The sequence below is a fragment of the Colias eurytheme genome, chromosome 13 (genome assembly GCF_061535395.1).
Source record: "Colias eurytheme isolate Ceu_HAF_F1 chromosome 13, ilColEury1 Martin Lab GWU primary, whole genome shotgun sequence".
NCBI lineage: Eukaryota > Metazoa > Arthropoda > Insecta > Lepidoptera > Pieridae > Colias > Colias eurytheme.
In genome coordinates, this window is record NC_142992.1 from 7702836 (window position 1) to 7720192 (window position 17357).

Below are 17357 nucleotides of genomic sequence, written 5' to 3' on the forward strand. Positions count from 1 at the left end.
AATGTTTATAAATCTATAGCTTATACTTAACTTATCGGAGATAATTGAGATTTTCGCCAAGAATTGATGGGCGCCTCGTAAATAATCGGTATAAATTTCTATAGGTAAGCCTTATTACACGCTTTATATTAGCTTCACCTGTATGTTTGTATGTTTGTAACCGACTTCTTTGGGCGCGATTTTTTTATGTACTTCTTGTAAATAAGGTACTACATACATCACTGCAAAGTATCATCAAAACCTGTTCAGTCGTTTTTGCGTGAAAGAGTAACAAACGTACGCCTTACATACGCTTTAGCCTAACATTAACTCTAAAAAGAGCCATATTTATTTTACATCAAGTTGGAATGGCTACTATATACTTGTTATTAATAATAAATAACTTATTATCATTAGCTTGTTTGTTACAAATATTATGTCCCCAATCAATGGACATACGAGATACGGCAAGTGTTTTTGTATAAAATTTACAATTCAAAGCATGGTATATAATATATATGTGTTAGAGACATTTATCTATGTCTTTTGCGTAACTCAAATTATATTACGGTGCATTTAGATCAAACGAGCGAATGCTCATTCTAACCCCGCTATGTCAAACTATTTAGTGTAAACAGCCGTAGAGCATTCGTTCGTTGTTAGAGCGTTCGAATATAGTCTAATACTGAATAACACTGAATACGAGTTTACGACTACACTAAAACATCACGAAAGAATGCTCTTGCTCTAGCTCTATGTTCGTTAGATGTAAATGCACCGTTAGACGAAGATCTTCTATGATGAAAAGTAACATTTAATGTGAATGATTTTTTTCTTTAACGAAATAGGTATTACCTAAATAGTGAAGATAATCGACTACAGGTAAATTAGCTTGGAGAAATTTTTGCATATGTAGTGGTGTGTATATTACTCAGATCTTAGAGCGCGTTTCCACTATATCGTTCTGGCCTATACAAAAATGTTTCGATATCCTAACATTACTATTTAATTTTATACTTATTCCTAGCATCACATTTGTTTTCAATAAAAACAAGTTTTTATTTGAAAGAAAATGGTTTTGACTTTATAAAAAAAATATATATATCATTCAATTTTACGTCCTTGAGCAAACGACAAGGCGACTACCGTGAAACAAAAAAATATCGTGTGACGTGTCCATAATAATTTGTTTCATAATTAATATTTGACCATAATAATTACGAAACAAAACAAATAAATAAATCGTCACTTGATAGTGGAAAGTGGAAACACGCACGAAACCAGAATAAACCAGTTTACGCTGTCCGCAGGTGCCACGTGCAGTCGTTTGGTACCGTTAGAACATTTCATTCAAAAATTATAATTATTATGTACCTCAGAATACAGAACAAACTGTTTATTATTGTTATAATTATTGTTTATATAATACAGAATACAGAACAAACAATAATATATTATTGTTTGTTCTGTATTCTGAGTTATGTACGTAGTTTAATTGATAAATTTTGTATTTGTTGATTGTTGTTATTATTTGTTATTATTGTTATAATATTTATTGAAGTGAATTACATGTCCCGCAGCCGGAGGCCCCAAATGAAAACTCAGATGTACTTAAAAACTACATTTAATAGCTAAAATGAGACTTTTACACCCATGTCTGCACGATACAGACCGGAGTTAAAGAATGAATTTATACAGTTTAATCATTATAAAGACGTAAGCTTGGATGCTAACTAAGGGAAATCGCATCCACATTCTATTCCCGTGCGAACGGCGTATTCAGCAGTTTTGTATGAAGGCCATAACTAGTGTTTAATTTGTGTGTAAGTGTTGTAACTTTATATTGTTAATTCAAAATGGCTCCAGTGTTAAAACATGGTCGAGGCAAGCCTTTGACTTCTCAAACTAAAGAATTAAACTTTAAATGTCGTTTCTTTTTCAGGTTATTAAATTTTTCATTTTAGTAACATTGTTAATGTAAAAGTTATATGTATGTTAAATGTGCAAATATTAAAATAAAGTCTCATATTTTTCAGAGGAGAAACACATATAGTTTAATTTAAAATCCCTTATATATATGCTGACCATACACTACTACAAACGCAAAAATTTTTCCAAGCTAATTTACCTGTATACCTATCTATAGTATGATACTAACGAATAATTATTGTGTTTCAATTTGCTATTCTTTATTTGATTAACTTTTACACTATATATTTTAATTAATTAAATTAACTTATTAAAAAATGTTTGAAGTTTATTTTAGGGTATCAAATAAAACATTATGTAAAAAACGTATTTATTTATTACTTATAGTACCGGAAATTCGATAATTTATTTGAAAATAATTACAACTTAGGTTCTTCAGTTTCTACTATTTAAATAAGTCTCTAACTAGTCTGACATTCACGCGTTTTTCCGATCGCAGCCGGCGGAAACGGGAACCCATCACAAACGCACTGCATAGGGCAATTTGCCTCTTGCTGGCGGAGGGCGCGTGTCGAGGGAGTTTCTGTCGACACACGCCTACCGCCTCTGGAGTTTTGCTTATCTAAGAGGAGGTAGGAGCGCTCGACTTTTCAGTTTTTTCAGCGCTAACCTCTGACGAGTCTTTGCTTGTTTCAGAACTTTCTGAGCTTTCCTCAGAACTGTCTTTAGTAGAGGCATTTAAAGGTAAAGCAGTTTCTTTCAATTCGGGTTTCTTCTCGCTTTCTTCTTTTGGCTGTGCAGGTTCAATGGGTGCTGCTTTTTCCTTTGGTGCGTCGTCTTTTTTATCTTCAACTTTTTCCTCTTTTTCCTTTGATTCTTCACTGGAATCGGCAGATTTGACAGAAATCGCAGGTATCTCAGCTTGCTTATCTTCGGCGTTGGCAACATCAGCAGATTTTGTTTCCACCTTGGCAGCATCAGCGCTTGTTGGTTTTTCGTCCACAGCATCACGAACTACGCGTGGCGAATCAGCGGCTACTCCAGCATCGCTAGATTTGGGTTCAACTGGTGCTTCAGGAACGGGTGATTTTGCAGCAGGTTCTTCTTTCTTCTCTTCAGGTTTCAGTTCAACGGGTTTGGCTTCTTCGACGTTTTCACTTTTAGCAGCGACTTCAGATTCTGGTGATTCATCTTTTTTCTCTTCAGGTTCCGCTGACTTGGTAGAGACGGCAGGCTGACTTTCAGAAATAGGGTTGATTGCGGCCAGGTCAACAACATCATCAGCTACTGCAGCTGGGTTTTTAATTGCGCTAACAACGTCAATTGCTTCATCAACAGTCACAGATTTAACGGCTGGTGCAACTTCTTCTACTTTCGCTTGTGATTCTTCAGGTTTCGACTCTGGTTTGGATTCGGCTTCAGGGCTTTCACTTTTTTGTTGTGGTTTTTCTTCTGAAGGGGCGGCGTCTTTAGCTGGTTCTTCTGATTTTACCTGTGGAATTTCCTCTTTCTTAGATTCTTTATCGTCCTCTTTTGCAGGTTTGGAATCTACAGCGGCTTCAATGGGAGAAGGTGCGCTCTTGGCTTCTGCGTCAATAGGTGCGCTTGCTTCTTTTTCTTCAGGTACTGGCTCTTCTTTCTTTGCTTCTGGAACCGCTGGCTGTGCATCGTTCTGAACTTTTTCTTCCCCACTCTTAATTTCCGCTGCAGCAACTGGTGCGACTGGCACATCTGGCTTATCTTCTGCGACGGGCATGGCGAGGCTCACAGCCACTAAGGCCAGACAAACAATCAGCACCTTCATCCTGTAAAAATATTTAAATTGTTAGGTATTTATTACAACTATGCCGATGTTTTAAATTTAAACGCACGTATATGAATCGTGAGTGCGGTAAGGCCAATGTTACGCGCCGCCTCCGAGCTTAACGTTCATCGCAATTTTTCAATTAAGGTTGGATAATATAAGGGCCCGACATGCTGGGGGCGAGTGCCTATCGTCTAGTTCAATTGAATTAAAAGTTGACATGTATGAGCAGGATGTCGGCTATTTGTGAAAGTGGGTAATGAGATAGCTTTGGAAAGTTTTAAGTTCAACTTTAATATCTACTCTGGTAAAATAATATAACGTCCCGAATCTAAATAAGTGTATGTTCAAAGCTCTTAAATCTTAATGCCTTAGAAGCGAAGAAGTTATTTTTAAACAGTAGGTATATAGTAAAGCGTTAACTGGATGTCCCAGGTCCTGTTGGAATGTAGTCTGGCGCCACTCCACAAATAGATCGTAACATCCTTCGACGTGGTAATTATAGCGTAAACCTGCTCTAGTCCCTCTTTACATGTATATAGACGTTTGAAAATAATGATAGTTAACAGGCATGTCGCTTATTTTTAGCTCCAACTTCCTTTTTAAGCTTTTTTTAATGACCAGGCAAATAATCGCTATAATATGCTTATATTATATTATATAGTGATTATTATTATGCTACTGCAAATTAGCGATTGCTGCAAATTTTTCGCTTGAACATAATGCATTTCACGTTAATCAATATAAAAAAATGGAGCTACGAATAAACCACTAATCGCTTTCGTTCGTGAAGGACGTAGGTTCTTTATAAAAAGCCAATAGTTTAAAATAAGTCATTATGCAGGCAAACGTTGGTCAAATACGTGGATGTTTCTAGACGTATAAATAGATGAATGGACGCGAAGCTTTCATTGTGGACAGTTCCTAGCGCGTGCTAGGCAGGATGCGAAACGCGCGTTTGTAATATGGATGATCCGGCGAGACGTCCAAGGTACATTATGTGAATTTTAATCGACTCATTGTATGGAATCGGCAAGCCGAATGCAGAGATGCTATCGTATGAATGATTCACTGGTAGCACTAACTTAAGAGACTTAATTTAATCGATTCTGGCTATTTCCAATTGACGTCAAAGGTTGTGTACTGTATTCCATTCAAACCTCTTTCGATCTATAAATACGTATTGCTTACACCTTTAAATCAATACTAGCTTGCAGCCGCCATAATGCTACTACGAATGCAATATTTATATTGAAACTTCGTGTCAACATAGAACAGTTATGTACGCAATTAATCAATATTTGGTAAATAAACCGTACAGAATATAACATTTTATTCTGATTTATTGCGTTTCAAGTTCAATACGTAATATGTTTCATAATTGTTTTCTTACTGGGTTGTCGTAATTACTCGCTTGACTCGTTCTTAACTGAATCTTTTTTGTCTTTTATGAATTCGAGTTTTGTCATTATGCATACCTACGATGGCATAGTCTTTTTTACGAGCTTGCTGCCTGCATCTACTAGATAGTGGACTGTATAATATCTAAAGGTTAAGTTTCATTTCTTAATGATAATTCCAGTTTTTCCCATTATGCCAGCTATTGTTAAAGATGAAATAATTATTTTCTAACTTAGTCCTTTGAAACAACGTTAATGTTCATATAATAAAATTGTATAAAAAATAACGAAGTAGAGTACCTACGTATTATTTTTTTTAAATATCCAATAGAACAGAAAAAAATAAAAGCATTTATCAAGTTTGCAAAACGAGTTTCGTATCCACATCAGCGGCCATTGCCTCTACCACGATAAAATATCTCGATCATCTCTTTGCTTTTGATTTATAATGCACTGGTTTTCAATACGACTAAATGTAGTATTCCATTCGGATCGTTTGAGTTATTTGTTTGTGAGTAATTTTTTGGAAGGATATCCTCGGCGTGGTCTGGACAAGGCAAGTAATCTTCCCACACATTTGAGCAATCTTTCAATTGAATCCGATTTGATTGGCGCATGCTGTTCATTGCGCCAATCAAAAAAATATGCCGGCGATCCCACTGGTCGACTTTGCAGGGCTTAGCACGTGACACCCCCTGCTGTTTATAATTAACCTTTGAATATATACAAACGAAGTTATCTTTTAGGTCTTGCTCTATTTATATCTGTAATCTATAGTTAGGTTTTCTTCACATTACCTCCGCTTTTTGCCCAGTTTGCTATTGTCACGATATTAATGCAATTTAACTAGGTCTGAACGTGTTTGAATGGTTTCTGAATAGGCTTTCCATTTGATAACCTGATTTTGTAGGCCTTGTAGGATTTGTCTCTTTGCGCTTATTACGAAATCGAGTATGCTTGTAATTCTATACGAGCGACGCGATATTCAAATCTTCTTTTCAGGATTAATTTTACGATTCGACGTGGTTATTAAATATTTTAACACGATGACACGTTTTTGTTGCCATTATGAGACACGGTACTCGTGTATATTCAATAGATTAACATTACAACACTGCGGTCCCCGTAAGCCTTATAAGGTTTCGTCAGCTACAAGGCCTTGCGGCTAATGTAATTATAATATCAATAGTATTCCATCATTTAATACTTTTGCGAAACCGACGGATGCTAATACATACATATGACCTTATTAAAATAATAAAAGAGTCACAATTCAATTGTGATGCGTATGCTACCGCATGAATTAGCATCGGTTGCGTCTATTACATATTATTATATTAATAAGGATAATTCGATGTCTCCATCACGGTAAGTTATCTCAACCATCAGTGACTCTAGGTCGTGACTATCTGATAGCTCAATTAAGTATTTATCATGTCACCGGTAAGCTCCGACGTCCATGTCATATCAAGAAATCATACTCGTGAAGCACGTAATGACAATTTTATTATTATAAACTTTTTACCATGCATTTACCACGAACAACGCAAAAAGTACGGCGCAGTTCCCATGGATTATCATCAACTCAATACAACACAGGATATACGCATATCATCGTAGTAGACTCGTTGCAAAGCATTTTAAATTGGTATTCGTCATTTGTTTCCAAGAATAAATTACAATATTAATCCATTTGACAATAAGAAGCTTTATTTTTACATTACTCACGCAAAGCCTGATCAGAAGATATAGTAATTATTATGCTTCTTAGTTCTTGCATTTTATTACGCTAAACATGTCGACTTATCGAATATCGTAAGCTTAAAGCTTGGGAAAGTTATTGTAATTCTTTGACGAGTTCACAGGAGATGCAGGGACACGACTCTTGCATCATTATTCCGATATACACAGCCATTCATCACTGAATAACTTACATTAAATTGCAATGTGCCATTAAAATTCGCACGTTTTCTGCGCGTACAGAGAATGTATAAATTTTAAGGCGCGACCGTCTAGATTGACCCAGACATTGATTTTTTTCACAATTTACATTTTCAATGCATAAAAGGCTGGCCGGTTCACCCGTTGAATATCATTTACACTAACGTTTGAGTTATCTTCTCCAAAATTGAATGCGATTATAGATTTGAACCAATTATGAGGCAGTAATATCGCGTTTGAATTATAATTTCTAATACATCTCATCAAATTGCTCAAATTGAAAAAACTAAGGCCAATGTGCCGTTAATGTTTTATAATGATGCCAATTTTCGATGCAGCAAGCAGGTCGCGTCCTTATAAGCTATAATTACTTTCGTGGGGTATTCCGAGCGATATAAACTGGACCTACAATGTTATATTGTAACGTCGATGTGAAGAGCTTGTTACATTTCGAAACCCGTTATTCAAGAGCCGATTGTGCAACGTTCGACCCACGGTTCATTGTCGCTGCATTGGGACCGAGGATCGATCCTATTATCTCATTCGGATAAATCAATGACAACGGGAAATTTTCTCGCTTAGATAGGGGAATATACACTGTTCCACATATAGACCATTAGTTGTTTTGTAACATATTGGTAGGTATCTTGAAACTCTGCATAATAGAGAACTTATAACACTTTTTCTAATTTGTATTAATGACGGTGGAAATATGGCTAACCGATGGCTAGATTTATACTTCGTTCGTAACTAATCGATTTTTATTGCTTCACATACTGTTTTTATTTTCAAGACGATACTGCGATGGAAAATTATTCTAGAGCTACTCTATTACAATACAGCCAAAAACATTAAAATCGAAATAAGCTTTAAACAGGTTTTTGTAAACTTACTAGGAGGACTCATCCACTTTCTGTATTTGAAAATTGTGTGTATGAAATAAATATATTTTTCATTTTCATTTTCAAGCTTTAGTAGCAAATAAACTCCATTAATTATACAACATTTATTATTGTCAGTTTTTAGTAAAAAAATAATTTAAAGAATAAATGAAACACTCATTTTATTATCTACTGCTTGGACAATATATATGTACATATTAACTGTTCCTTTTGTTTATGAACTATGCTATTTTGCCATTGCTCAAGTAGGTAACAAAGGAGGGTAATCAAATAGTGTGGGTTGACAAAGCGGAGTAGCTAAATATAAGGAAAGTTTTGATGAAAGGGAGGCTGGCGATTAAAGAATATCTTACAAAGGCTAGTCCAAGCTTTTTTGCTATAATTTTTCGCTTGAATAGGGTAAAGAAAACCCAATTAACTTGTTTCTTAAATTCACCTGAGACATCGTTTTCTTAGAACCAATTTTAAAACATCGGCTTTTCTTAAGTCAGCTCCTTATAAATATAACAACATGTTTTAAATCAGACATTTTTATCTCATTCAAATTGACAACATTGGACAACCACAACTAGCTACATAAAAGACCAGCGATACAATAAATATTATGTACAATGGACAACTAGCACGGGGTCACCACAAACGTTACTTACCACCAGTAGGAATTGTGGCCCGAAGCTGGCCTATAATTAAAATGAAATCTTAAATGCGATCACGTTAATGTAATATAAATTCTACCAGAATTATGAATAACGCTATCCAGACGATTATCGATAGGAAGTGTTAACGGTACATCGTAAAGTAAATGTTGGTCTAGCTAAGCCTTAGGTCAATGCCAGCGGAAGAGCTTTCGGAGGCTAAATAACGGACCGGTTGGGCAAGTGTGAAATGTCAACAAATGTGCCCATTTTTCCAGCCGTGGGCTTATGTAATATACTACTGCTTCTGAAGATCGTTTATTATTTTATCAAAGTCATTTAAGTTCAACGATTGAAAAAGATTGAAAAGGTTTTATGCAATGAGATGTTGCAAAAGGTAAAGTCGATGTGCGGGATATATCAATGAGTTTATTGAAACTCAAATATTTACTGAATAACGTACAATTGTTTTCTCTGCATCTACAGTTTTAATATCGTATTTAAAATTGCCTCACATTATTGATTTTATGTTTCCTTTGGTTGGTTTCTTTTATCGAATCATTATCTTTATATTGAATTGGTACTTATGTATAAAAACATTAGAGAATTCTCAATAGTGCGTTATTTACATCAATATACACGTTTCGTCCGTTATGAAATAAAATGAAATCAAGCAATGAATCAATTGATTATTCATACAATAAGTGTGATCATGTAATTTTGTACATAATACAAAAGGTCATGTAGCCTCTACGGTCTGAAAACTTTGTTCAGCTTACAAAATTGACAAATAATACATTCAGTATTACATTAAAATAAAACTACTAAAAATCTATTAGAAAGCTCTTACGTAGATACAACTTGATGGCAATTATTAAATCTGTTTCAGTTCTTAACGACGTAAATTTTTATGACACGTTAACCTTGTCTGTCCGTGTCCGGTAAAAAGACTCCTTTGAAGAATTGAAGCTATTGTTTTTAGCTTCACTAAATATCCATGATCCGTGAAAATTGTTATCATTATGTTGGATAATTGAGGCGGCAAGTAACCTTGCGGAGCTTCTAGTATCGGATCTAATTTACCTCTTGTGCATAAGCCGGTGGCTGGCACGAACGGAAATATTGATTTCATGAAATAATGACCAACTGCATGTAGGCAAATAGTTGCAACAATGTCAATGTTAATCGAAACAGAGTCTTACGTTGTTTATCTCAGTTATGCAATTTTTGTTGTTGAAAACAAAGTAAAATACAATTATATATTATAAGGAAATAAAGTAAAATCTACGCTATATTTAATAATAATAACATATAGGTAATGCGCAAGTGATTTTGCGCATGCGTCATACATTGGACAGGTTGGTTATAAACGTCACATCTAGTTTATATGCGGGAAAGATTTGACCACGACTGTGCAATTTAAAACACATCATGACCGTGATCTTGGTTCTAAACTCGTGACCATAAACGTGCTCGCTTTTGAGTCACTCAGAATTTGAAAATAATATTCTTGCTTCTGAATTATGTACTTTTTAGTTAGGGCAGATCTTTAGAATATGACCACAGGACCATATATTACCGAAGTTTTAGAATATGTTACATGGATAGAAATTAGGCATTGATTTATATAAATCATCAGTTTAGGTACCTTTTGTTTAAGCTTTTGATTGAAGGGTAATTTATAAGTGTTTTCTACGTTTTTTTTTTCAATTTTAATTAGCCGTTGTGGAGTTGAGTCATGAAAACGATTAGTCTTGGTTCCCATCACGCGTGTGTGAGTCGCGGTAGGCTTGATTGGCGCACTGTTTTTATCGAAGTTTTGTTTCGCTCCACACAGATTGCGGGGTCATTTAGTACTAAAGTGAGACGTTAATTACGTTTTTAACCGCGTCTGGACTGGTCAAGGGGTATTAATTGTTTATAGGATTAAATAATACAAGACTTGTTTGTGTTAAAAATGGTTTTCAGATGATACTATGGGATATGTTATATTTATAATGCACTGAAAGTCTGAAATTTACTTTTATTTTAATGGAATTAAAGTTTCTTCAAAAATATTAATCTCAAATTATTCAATGAATTTGTAAAAAAATTAAATTTAACAAATAGTCATAACTATTATGCTAAGATAACGAATCAAAGATTTATAGTTATTTTTACAAGTAAACATTAGTCATGGTAAAATTGGATGCGCATGTTCTTGTGCCTAATACGCATAGAAGAACGCAAATTATACAGCATGCAATGTGCATCTATAGTAAATAATAGTTCCTTGAAGGGTAGATAAATACTTAAGATATAACGCGAGTGCAGGTGGCCCTGGCCGGCCACGACCTAACTATGAATAAACCTGCAATTCCGAATGATTATTGTAGCAATGCCTTGTTCGTTATTTTGCATACTTTTGAAAGTAGCTTACGAGACTAAACGAATCTATTGTGGAATTCTATTAATTCTGCGCAAATAACTGTTGTCTATTTCCTACAAGGTCTGTTATTTCTGGAAGTTCATTATTTAGAGTCAATTAATTAGATCTAAATGTAAAGACTATTTTTAATTTTTTATTCATCTCATCAGATTATTTTTAAATTCGAATTGTACGCCAAGTACTTTGTTTACAAATGTTTTACCTGTCAATTTAAAGTTATGTAAATTGCGGTTAATAATTGCGTATTTCTCGCAAGTTAAAAATTTAATCTAGATATTACGAAACTTTTTCTTATCAAGTTATGCATATATTAGTTAAATGTTATTGTAAGGTTAATCGTGCGGTTATAAAGTGAATTGAAATATTATTCATTCAATTTTACCGTTCATAGTCAAGTATGTACCTACTCGAAAGGTTAAAGGGAATGTATTGTACAAATATGGTAGACGTTAGCCATTTGAAATCTTCCTCTGAGCATTATGTGAGTCTGCTTTATCTTGCAAATTCTTATTGAAATCTATCAAACAAAATAAATTAACTGAGGTTAAGAAGCTCTTAAAGTATGCATGGTTTCAACCTTGATTGTGCTGGGAAAAGTTGCTACACAATATTTACGGCCATGTTGCTGTTATGGTTGCATATAATTATTTGATTTATGGCATTCCATTAGATTTGAATAGATACGTGAAAAGATTCGAGGTAGAATGTTTGACATTTTATGCATCGAAAGGTTATTTGATTTAAAATCATTGAAGCGTATGTGCAAATTGCTCATCATCAGGAACTGGGCGCGGGTGTTTTGTTATATCCCGACGGCTTTGTGCGGAGGACGGGGCATTGTGTAGCCAACCTTGCGTGAATACTCCTTTTTCATTTTTTATTGTCTGTTCCATTTAGTTCGAGATTGATCTTATGTTCTATATTTAAATTTTTATCATACCTATGTTTATCTATTATTATTTTTTTAAGTTTATTTTAATCCTTTAATGTTCAAATTGTTGAGATTTAAAAATATTTGAATAGATCACATAGAAAATTTGAATTTACAGGAAAACTAAGAAAAAAAAAATATCTACAGTTATTGTTAAACAACTTTAAAAATATGATATTTAAAACAAATAGATAAAATATTTAAAAGTAAATTTTTACAAAAAATAATGAAGGGACTAGGCAAAACTATCTTGAAACGAAAGGACGGAAAAGGGTCCGTCGGGAATGAGACTTACCTAATAAAATTGGATCCTGTGATAAACAAGATGAACTTTCCAGAAGCACTGGCACAAAAAGAAATTTATAAAAAAAATTGGCTGTATGTACGGACGCTGTGACGACCGGCAATGTATTGGTGGTGGTTTGATAATGCGCCTGTTTATATAGCTAGGGAGTTTAGGCGCGTTGACTCGGCCTCTACATGGGGCATGTACATCTTTATATTATGCTTGCAACGGCGCATCTTTAGGTGTATCTAAGTAAATAAGGACTCGGACTCTTAATTTGAAGTAATGATTTCGATATTTCTATCTAGTAGTGCGCATCGATTTATGCATATTGGTGTTGGTGTTGGTTTAAAATGGTATTGAACTCATTTTAGGGCGACTTAAATGTTTATAATATTTTCATCTTGCTAAAATATAGCATAAAATAATTTATTTTAATATTAAATGTTTTTTACGTATGTATGTATGTACCTTTATATTATTTTGTAAATATTGTGGACATTTTTAAGGAATAACTCTTAGATTTATTAATTTTTTATAATATAATCAGTACAAGGAGGACTTCTTTTGTTCAGATTAACTATCCTGTTGACTTTAATTAGTTGTATATTTATTCGATATTAATTTTGGTAATAAATAACTATAATAATAGTATTCAATTATGTATTTCTTATCATTAATTGTTTGGGTATTTTGAGGTAGAGCCAAATTAATAGAGATTCTAACTATTTATTTATTCTATTTCTTTTCTAATTAGGAAAAAAATATTATTTGTAACGTAATTAGATAATTATTTTGTTTACTGCTTTAAGGAAAAGAGATGGAAGTGCAGTCATTATTATTTATCGTATATGTAATTGAAATTTGCATTGACTCACAGCCTTATAAAATAGTTTTCATATTCGCGAAATTGGACTATATACTCTATTCGGATTCGGTCACGAATCGAACTTGGTACCTACTGAAGAAGTTGTTATTGTAATTGTTACTATATACAGTTTTTGTAATCATGGTAAGAAAAAGTTTCATGAGTGTCTTCATAAATATCATGTCTTTGCTTTTTTATAAAATTCACACGTTAAAGATCCTGCTCTATTTCTAATGATCATAGAGCTAAAATGATTTGTTTGTTTGTTACACTTTTTGAGGTTGACGTAAAATTTTCGAGAAAAAATTAATGATTCAATAGGACGTTATTAGCTGGTTTCTATATCACATTCATAAACTGATTAATTATAAGTTTACCGTATTTTTAAACAACTTCCTGTGGGGAAATGAGATCACTTCATCACTTCATCATACTTTATTTAACGCATTACTACCTTAAAAGTAGCATATTTTTGCTTTCATTGTAATGTGGTGTTAATTTTTTTTTCTGTCTATCTGATAATGAATTTAATCTAGTTCAGGTATAAAAACCATTTTGTGCTATTAGTCAATTCGTTTTTCACAACTAATTGTAGAGTATGCTTATGGGTCATATGCCATACGTATAATCAGACGGTATGTTCTCATTTCTCTTTGTGTATAAAAACAAAAGGTCTGATCATCCGTTGTTCTAGTAATATTCAGATGCTTGTTTCGAAAAAAGTTTCTCATATCGCGAACATATCAACTATGCAACTATGGAGTTTCTTGCCGATTCTTCTCCATAGATACTGCTTTCCGAATCGGTGGTAAATGTTAAAAATACTATGTAATGACGATTCGAAAGTGCTACTAAATAGTAGTCTAATTGAATAAATGAATTAGACTACAAGCCCGCATATGAAAAAAATATGGGTCAAATGAACCACCACGGGACATATCTAGTACGAAAGAAGAGCAAAAAATAATAAGATTCATCACTATGCCGTCACTTGTAAGCTGTCCAACTGAGTGCAGTAGAGAATTGAAAAGTACAGGTAGACTCGGTAAATTTTGGTCATATATTTTTGTACGGCATTCTTAACCATCGATAGATCCATTAAAAATAATAAGAAACCGCTCAGTGCCGTACAAAAATGTGGGTCCACCAAGTCGGAATTTTTATTTAATTTCCGAGAGTTACCGGAGGTAAATTTGGTCATTTGACCATGTACGGCATCTGTGTCATACTATTGCTATACTGCTTTTAATCCATTATTCCGCAACGCCGTACAAAAATCATGGGGACAAGGGGAAAAAATCGAGAGTTGTAATCCCCTCTCTTTCCCCACTCCAGGGGGTCATTTGACACAACACGAAATAAAATTATTTTTAAAGTATTTTATGCATAGATAATATTTTTTCATGTGCCGTACATTTTCGTTGGTTCAAAGGGGAAAAATCGGAAAAAGAAAAAATCCATATAACGAAATGTTTGCTTTATATTTTTATAATAAAATATAAATATACATTAATATTAAGAAGCTCGAGGTGGTTAATTATCACCTTGGAAAGTCGGAGGCAAGTGGAATGGACTCCGTTAAATTGATGAACTAATAAAAAGTGAATTATATGCAATCAGCCCATGAATACAGGTAAAGTCACAAGCAAATGCTAGTAATATATACATATTCAAAATGTACAAGTAAAGCGCTTTCAAATGATACCAAACACGGCATATTTATCTTAACTTTATTTTTTTACTCTGTATGTTTTGTCCGCTAGAGGGCGCCACATTAGATTTTGTGAAACCCCATATAGCCTTTAGCTAGCTGGTCGCTGGTTATCCAGTGAACAATTCAGACGCTTCTAATGATATGTCATTTGTCGAATTCTGATAAGTAGTTTAGAAGTTACGAGGGAATAGATGAACATACATACATGACCTGTCAAAACCATAACTCTCCTTTTGCTTTGCCGTAGTTGGGTAAAAATATGTTAATGCCGTACTGTATCAAATGGCCATAAAGCACCCTTAAAATTGTAGCTTTCGTCGCTTTCATCAGCCTAAAAGATGTGGTCTGCACAAAAATGTACGGCATCGTTTTTTCCTAATTTATCTATGTTTATACTATTTAAAACAACGAATAAAGTGTAGAAAACTATTAAATTTCATTAATCTACGATGTTTAAACTTTAACAAAATTTCTGGTTTTGCATTTCTCTATAACTTTTTTTAGAACGGTTTCTTTTGAACGGCAATACTATACAACAATTGAATTTTACAATATCATGTTAAAAAAAAAGTTCCCGTACAGGGTCAAATGACCTTACAGCTCTTTATATCAAGAATTCGATGAAATTAAGATGATTATTGGTATACATTTAAAAGAACAATTATTTTTTGACGGCATTGCTTTTAATAGTACTTTTGAGTGCTAGATAATGTTTTGGAACCGAAGCCGTACTTAGTCAAATGACCCCCTGGAGTAGGGAAAGAGAGGGGATTGCAACTCTCGATTTTTTCCCCTTGTCCCCATGATTTTTGTACGGCGTTGCGGAATAATGGATTAAAAGCAGTATGGCAATAGTATGACACAGATGCCGTACATGGTCAAATGACCAAATTTACCCCCGGTAACTCTCGGAAATTAAATAAAAATTCCGACTTGGTGGACCCACATTTTTGTACGGCACTGAGCGGTTTCTTATTATTTTTAATGGATCTATCGATGGTTAAGAATGCCGTACAAAAATATATGACCAAAATTTACCGAGTCTACCTGTACTTTTGAATTCTCATCTGCACTCAGTTGGACAGCTTACAAGTGACGGCATAGTGATGAATCTTATTATTTTTTGCTCTTCTTTCGTACTAGATATGTCTCGTGGTGGTTCATTTGACCCATATTTTTTCATATGCGGGCTTGTAGTCTAAATGTTTGAGTTTGAGTATCATTGGAGTCGACGTCATTTTAATACCGTTGATTTAGCAAAGGCAAAAAGCAATCTCAAAATATTGCATATAGTACCTACTTTTTTATGTTAGTAGATAAAAAATACATTCTTTGACACACAGAATACGAATAGATTTTATATCCTCTTTATTATTTTTTCTAATTACATACTTAAAGCTGTATTGGTTAATATTTTCCAATGTACCTTTTTTAATTTTCAGACTATCACAGTATGTTTACCTATAAGGTTATATATTTAATATAATAGTTAAATATACAGATAATATATAAACATTGAATATAAGGACCGGTCCTAAATGTGAAATGAAGTAACATTTATTTGTTTAACTTACATTACTCGTATACATACAGCGTTTGTAGAAGTTATCAGCTTCTGCGAAAATTATGTTGGAATTCAATGTTTTCATTACGTATTATTATTTTTTTTATTGTTATGAGGGTTCGTATATGACGTAATGTACGAATTAATGTTATTCGTGTTAAACCGTTTAAGAATAAATAAATCAGTTTAATGAATTTTTTACGCGTTTAGTAGAATACCTATTCCTTTATAGTAACCTCCCTGAATTCTTGAATTTATTTTGTGAATCCTAAAAGAAAAAGACTAATTTTTATGGGTAGATTTATTATGCGAAATAAGTATTCCAGGGGCATTGCTAACTGATTGCCATGCCTGTATTGTATATTGAACCTAAATGTTGCTAATTTTCAAAAGATAATCTTCAAATCCCCTAATGAACTTTATATTCTTAATTAAACAAAAAATATTAAAGGTAACATTGTTATTTGTTTGCTAATTTATTTTTTATTTGTTTACTTAATTTTTCCGGTTATGGCATTGCGCGGCAGTCATTAGCATATAAATTTTCACCTCGTCAAGTTTTGTTTTTGCGATATTAAGTGATCCATGCTTTTTAAACGACTTCAAAAAAAGGAGGAGGTTCTCAATTCGGCCGGTAAATTTTTTCTAGTCATAAAATTTCTAATGTTTATTATTTACTAAATTTACATGTGCATAAATCATATTTAAACCTATGGCGTATAATATTACTGGGGATTATTATCACACTCTTATCTCTAGTTATTCTGAGTACGAGAGATTAAAGCATTACTTATCTGGCCAAAATATAATATGTATTTAGAAAAGATAATATATGTATATCTATTAGTAGATTATTTCTTCATATTGTACCTGTAGATATACTAATATTATTACGGCTAGTATATACCCTGTTAGGCTGTTAGTGGCATAGCTAGTATGTTGAATAGTTTAAAATTATACTAACAGATATAGGTAT

At 33.4% G+C, this 17357-nt stretch overlaps 2 protein-coding genes across 2 annotated transcripts in view; one reads left to right on the top strand and one right to left on the bottom strand.

The window, feature by feature from the left end:
* The window catches only part of S6KL (ribosomal protein S6 kinase like), a 53628-nt gene that overhangs the window by 11055 nt on the left and 25216 nt on the right, over positions 1-17357 (top strand). The gene's annotated exons all lie outside the window — the stretch shown is intronic.
* Positions 2262-12386, bottom strand: bnb (bangles and beads). The gene is made up of 2 exons (XM_090108594.1): positions 12245-12386; positions 2262-3713 (listed from the first exon to the last, which is right to left on the bottom strand). Exon 2 carries the CDS (start codon positions 3710-3712, stop codon positions 2531-2533), a length of 1182 nt encoding a protein of 393 aa, XP_089964720.1. The 5' UTR covers position 3713; positions 12245-12386; the 3' UTR covers positions 2262-2530.

What these genes read in the sequence shown, in the direction of transcription:
- bnb (XM_090108594.1), bottom strand. Translation starts at nt 3,712, where the DNA reads ATGAAGGTGCTGATTGTTTGTCTGGCCTTAGTGGCTGTGAGCCTCGCC.